This window comes from Quercus suber, unplaced genomic scaffold (assembly GCF_002906115.3).
Source record: "Quercus suber isolate HL8 unplaced genomic scaffold, Cork oak 2.0 scaffold_757, whole genome shotgun sequence".
NCBI lineage: Eukaryota > Viridiplantae > Streptophyta > Magnoliopsida > Fagales > Fagaceae > Quercus > Quercus suber.
In genome coordinates this window covers 125,379-131,385 of record NW_027070193.1, presented here as the reverse complement: position 1 = coordinate 131,385, position 6,007 = coordinate 125,379, and the positions used below count along the sequence as shown (strand labels likewise).

Sequence of the window (6,007 nt, the reverse complement as noted above, 5' to 3'; positions counted from 1 at the left end):
TCAAACAAACGTTGAAATAAATTCAGATGATAAGATAATAAAAATAAATAGGGTTGTATCGAAGAAAAATGGTACTCGGCAAGGTCTGAGGTGATCTGTTCTTGTATTTTATTCTCAAATCAAGTTACAAGTTTGGTTCTTGAACGCTACAATGTTTCTTCTTCCCCCCTCTCTTTCTTTCTCCCTCCATCTTCTTTTATACTCTCCTTCCTTCTCCTTCCCATCTTACACATGCATGTTAGAAAGTTGGTGTTGATACTTGTCTCATCAGCCCATCTTCCAAGTCACGATGCAGTAGCTGTAAGGCTGAAACACACTGTTCAGGTATCACCTTCACATTAATACGGACAGAGAGTTAGCTGCAATGCATTTAATGTGGAGGTAGCAGCTTTCCCTAAAGATACTACATGGTCACATTCTGCCCTATTCACCTGTAGTACTTATCTTCTCATATGGAATGGTATGGAAGGTTGCCTTTGTCGGTAAAACACTTCTTCATACCTCAACCTTGGTTAATCAAGGAAGGGTTCCTCCTCGGCGTAATTTCTTGGACTGTTACGATCAACACTGTCTTCTTCGCCTACAACTATGAGCCTCTATGACACCACGTGTTTGTCCTCGGACATGTCCTCGTCCTCAGTTTGGGCCTCGGACCCGATACGTATGTGGATGAATATCTTTGGACCCTCCGACCCCACACATGGCATGCATGACTTGATTATGAAAGTGTGTCATAAAGTCATGACTAGATTATGAAAGTATGTCATAAAGTCTGTAAACACGAAATGCCCTTGTTCTTCTTTTTTTCCTTAACAACTATAATATTAATATCCTTTTTTATGGCATGTAATATTAATTCCAGCATTTTTTTTATGTTCATAATAACAATAGTATACAGTTAATAAATGCTATTAAAGTATTTATTAATAAATCATTTTATGCAAGTTTTTATATTACTTTCATGGGAAATGTAAAAAACTATTTTTTTATATAGTTGTTTCTAGAAAAAAAAAAGTTATTTTTTTTCTTTTCCTATAAAAAGTTTTTAAAAATATATACTAAACCAATGTTCTTAGGACATGTGTTAACTTTTTCAATAATAATAATATTTTTTGTCAATAGTTTTGTAACTTTAAGTATCTTGTGTCTCCAAGATAGGGTTCAAATCCCAACTATAAGAGAGAGAAAAAAAATGAAAAAAGAAAAAAAAAAAAAAGGAAGAAGAGGAATTTCTATTGCACTGCACTCACTCACACTCACACAGTTTTTAAAACTAAAATCATGAGTTCAAACTTAAAATCATGATTTATGTATCAAAGTAATAAGTGCGTGAAATAGACATTGATCATCACATTCATTGGCCCAAATTGTCAAATTATACTACACATATACAGCTTCAAGTTAAGCATTAAACTAGTAATCTCCCATATTTAGGATAGTGTTTGTTTTTTTTTGTTAAAAGGATAGTGTTTGTTACATACAGCTGTTAAGAACATGTTTATAATAGTCTATTCTCTAAATTGTGACAAAAAATATATATATATTCTTTAAATATTTAATATCTACTCTCTAAATTGTGACAAAAAAAAATATCTATTATTTCTTTAAACGTTATTATTTGGAGTCCCATCCCACACGCGTTGAGATCAGTTTCCTAAGATTTTTTAACATTTCCGCTTGTTTGTGCTTTGTAGTTTGTAGTTGTACTTTCCCACAAACCAGTCCCTCTTCTCTCAAAAAACTACCACTGCTCCTCAACTCTTCTTATAGCTTCACTTCCACCAAACCCATTTTCCAATCTTTCTCATTCTCTATTCCTTTTTAAATCTCAAATTCTAAATCTTTTTCGTTGCAGAGCTAATGGGTTTCTCCCAATGGCTCTCTTTGACTTTCATTTTCCATGCGTTCCTGTCTCTACCAATTTCTTCAGAGCCCTCTCTTAGCCCTGAAGTGTTGCCTCAAATTCCAGTCAACTTCCTTGAATTGGCTAAAAGGCCAGATGTTTTTGATTGGATGGTTGGTATTAGGAGGAAGATACACGAGAACCCAGAACTTGGGTTTCAGGAATTTGAGACCAGTAAGCTTATTAGAGCCGAGCTTGACCAGATGGGCATCCCTTACAAATACCCAGTTGCTGAAACTGGTGTTGTTGGATACATCGGGACTGGTTCACCTCCTTTTGTTGCAATCCGAGCGGATATGGATGCTCTTGCTATGCAGGTTTGCTTCAATTCTGGGATTTTTTAGCTAAGCTTCTTGTGTTTGACTTTTTTTTTTTTTAAATGGAACTATTATGTGAAAGATTGTAACTTCTTTGTAATATATGTGCAACATGCTTAATGGTGTTTGTAATTGTAATGGATGATGGGTCTACCTAGTAATTCCTGATTTTTGGTATATGATGATAAATGACGGGACTTGTTGGTTACAGGAGAGTGTAGAATGGGAGCACAAGAGTAAAGTACCTGGGAAGATGCACGCATGTGGCCATGATGCCCATGTTACCATGCTTCTTGGTGCTGCAAAGATTCTTCAAGATCATCGCCATGAGATACAGGTTCCTTTCTTTAGTAACTTGCATAGGAATTTTACTTATGATGCTCTTTACAGTATTCACTTTATTATATGTGATAGGTTTGTCTCTTTGTTTCTCAATGACCGATCATATGTGTTCAGTCAGCTGCAGGATGTCAATTGACGATTGTCTGAGTATCATATAAGCTGTAATTTGTGCATTGTATCTTAATAGCAATTATGCATACAAATTGTTTGAAGAGATAAACAAGTTTAGTCTCAGTTTCAACAACAACAAAAGGCAAGCCTTTGTCCTAAAATTTTGGGGTTGGCTATGGAGCCTCAACAGATTAAAAGAACACTCTACTTATAAACTCTTTCAGTTTATGTAGAACATGTCAATTGCCCCCTGTATTATTCATAGAGTTATACACACAATTATTTTACTTCAAGCAGGTTAGCTGTACCTATCTACAATTTTTTGTTTGCTAGTATGCTTACACATTAACAATTGGGTTGGCTGACTGGCTGGCTCTGTAAAGAATACTTCAGATGCCTCGAAATTATCTGTTCATGAACAATAACTTGAGTTGTTTAGTTGGACATCTGTATTTGAAGACAAAGATATCATCCTTTATAAAGATACTGAGAGAAAGATAATTTTTGTAGATTTTTATTTATGAGAGAGACATTTCTACATTTTTAATCTTCTTTAAGTTATGTATCCATTCTGGCCTCCCCACATCATCAATGCATATGGTAAGTCGTATTAGATTACTGGAGTGGTTGTCAATCTTCTTCGTGTGTATGTGTGTGAAATGGTTACTAGTACTGCTTCTGAGATGCTAAAAATCTTACTTGTTCCACCAATTTATGTCCATAACTACAAATGGAAAAGTTCTAATCATATATAAAAATTACCTAATACTCGATCTATAATCTAAAGTAGACTAGCAAGCATTATAAGTACCAGCTTTGGCATAAATATCACCCTTGAGTTGCTTTTGTTTCTTAATTTCTCTTTCCATTTCGTACTCTACCTATGGTAAATCATTGCAGTATTCAAGGTGCATTATTGAGTATAACATCAAAGCAATGAAAATATTACTCTTAAGAATATGTATTAAATGTAGGGTATTGCTCACTGACTAGTGCCTCATACATGACAAATTATTCTCTCCCTTGTTTGCCTTTGCACTACTAGGAGCCAAATTTATGATGTCATACATCACTGTTTATGTTGCCGTATCATTATTGCAGTATGTGTGTGTTCTCCAGAAGAAAATTTTCATAATTTGTTCTTCTGTTTTTGAAAGGGAACGGTTGTACTTGTTTTCCAACCAGGCGAGGAAGGACATGGGGGAGCAAAGAAAATGTTAGACGACGGAGTACTAGAGAATGTTGATGCCATCTTTGGGATACATGTTTCTGCTTCTCACCCTATTGGTGCGGTGGCGTCCAGGCCTGGCCCTCTTTTGGCTGGGAGTGGTTTCTTTGAGGCAGTAATAAACGGAAAGGGAGGGCATGCAGCCATTCCCCAGCACACAATAGACCCAATCTTAGCAGCTTCCAATGTAATTGTTAGTTTGCAACATCTTGTTTCACGTGAAGCTGATCCCTTGGATTCACAGGTTCCCTCTCCCTCTCTCTCTCTCTCAAACACACAACACAGACAGAGGCTTGCATCCAGATCATACAAATTTTTTAACTTGGATTAAGTCGTAAGAACAAAGTTTATTTCCTTGTATCAGATTCTTTTTTTGGTTGAGGGAGCCTTCCCATCAAAACACAAATAAGTAGTGCAGCCTTAAAAAACCTATCTTATTCCTGCATCAATACCCTTACAGAGCTTTCCCATCAATACCCTTGGCCTTGTCATTAAGTCTTTTCTGCCTCCCACCACATATATTTTTTATGTGGTATCTGTCCTGTACAATCTCATTATTAAAATCCCATTTGAAAAAGTTTGATTCCCCCCCTTTGGTCTTTTCAGCATGTGCTAATTGCATAGATTATTGTATATATAGTTTAGTTAGATCACTTCCGGTTGAAAAAACCTGTTCCTATATCTAACAACATGGCAACATGCACATGGGATTCTTTTCCCTAGCAAATGAAACAAAGATACATATTTTCAATTGTCAATTTATTATAATACTTTCTTTGTAATAATATCGTCTTTTAGAAATGCTGCCTTCTTTTTTATTTTTTTATTTCTTTTTGTTTCCCTTTATTCCATGTTGTGCCCTACCATTTTTTAGTGAATGAATTATAAATGTCCATAACAACTCTTGGCAGAACGGCATCTTGGTTACTGCCTAGCTTTTTAGTTAAACTTTCAAACATAAAAGCATAAGCTTGCAGGTAGTTACAGTTGCAAAATTCCAAGGAGGTGGTGCATTCAATGTTATTCCAGATTCTGTCACAATTGGTGGCACATTCAGGGCATTTTCAAAGGAAAGCTTTATCCATCTTAAACAAAGAATTGAAGAGGTAAAATGTTGAATACTACTGCTTGATTCAAAGGTCCTTTAATTTTGTCAACCAATTTTCCCTTTTTTGAGTTTTTCATTTTTCCCCTTGACTGGAGGTGAGCAACACAAGAAAAGTAGCTCTCCCGCTACCATGCCCCCACCAAAAACATTTATGAAGCTGAAATTTGGTCCCACATATCTGGGATAGCACCAAGAGACTTATAAGCAGGCTAGTTGGGGAACAAAAAGAAAATTCGAACTCTTTGTTTTCCTTGCTTGCTCTCTTCTTGTTACATTATATATAGCATATGTCCTAATCCTACATTGAATGTCAATTCTATTAAAATGAGCTTCAGGTTATCACGAAACAAGCCAGCGTACAGAGGTGCAATGCAACTGTCAGCTTCAATGAAAATGATCAGGTCTTTTTCCCAGTGACTGTAAACAACAAAGATCTGCATGTACACTTCCAAAAAGTTGCAGGTGACGTACTGGGCACCCAGAATGTATTAGAAATGCAACCGCTGATGGGATCAGAAGACTTCTCATTCTTTGCAGAGGTGATTCCAGGATACTTCTTCTTTCTAGGGATGAAGAATGAGACTCAAGGAAGGTTTGAATCGGGGCATTCACCCTACTTCAGGGTCAATGAAGATGCGCTTCCATACGGAGCAGCATTACATGCATCATTAGCCACAACGTACATCCTGGAGAAACAATCCAAACCTAATCCGCCAAAGGGAAGCTGTCATGATGAACTGTGAGTGCTTTTACTGATATAAAGCACTGCCGAGATTTTGAATTGCTTTGTATATTGGATACTAGAAAATGCACACCTGTAAATTGAATTTGTCATCAATCGTTTAAGACAACCTATCTCAAGTTGAATTCCAGAATGTGCTTTTTTCCCCCAAGATAAGTTTAGACCTTTGAATTGATGCCAAATCTGGCAGGTCCAAAATTTTGGAATAAAATTCAGAATTTGGCTAATATATTGATCATTTTTCTGTTCGTATTAA

At 36.1% G+C, this 6,007-nt stretch overlaps 1 protein-coding gene across 1 annotated transcript; it reads left to right on the top strand.

The window, feature by feature from the left end:
* Positions 1-1,637: 1,637 nt before the first annotated feature.
* LOC111982971 (IAA-amino acid hydrolase ILR1-like 4) lies at positions 1,638-6,007 on the top strand. The gene is made up of 5 exons (XM_024014589.2): positions 1,638-2,220; positions 2,432-2,557; positions 3,831-4,145; positions 4,879-5,007; positions 5,345-6,007. The coding sequence occupies exons 1-5, from the start codon at positions 1,861-1,863 to the stop codon at positions 5,750-5,752; spliced, it is 1,338 nt and encodes a 445-aa protein (XP_023870357.2). The 5' UTR covers positions 1,638-1,860; the 3' UTR covers positions 5,753-6,007.

Excerpts from the sequence above, each read along its gene's own strand:
- LOC111982971 (XM_024014589.2), top strand. The coding sequence starts at position 1,861 with ATGGGTTTCTCCCAATGGCTCTCTTTGACTTTCATTTTCCATGCGTTC. Across the intron at positions 2,221-2,431 it reads TGGATGCTCTTGCTATGCAG|GAGAGTGTAGAATGGGAGCA; the intron begins GTTTGCTTCAAT and ends TGTTGGTTACAG. Across the intron at positions 5,008-5,344 it reads TTAAACAAAGAATTGAAGAG|GTTATCACGAAACAAGCCAG; the intron begins GTAAAATGTTGA and ends AATGAGCTTCAG.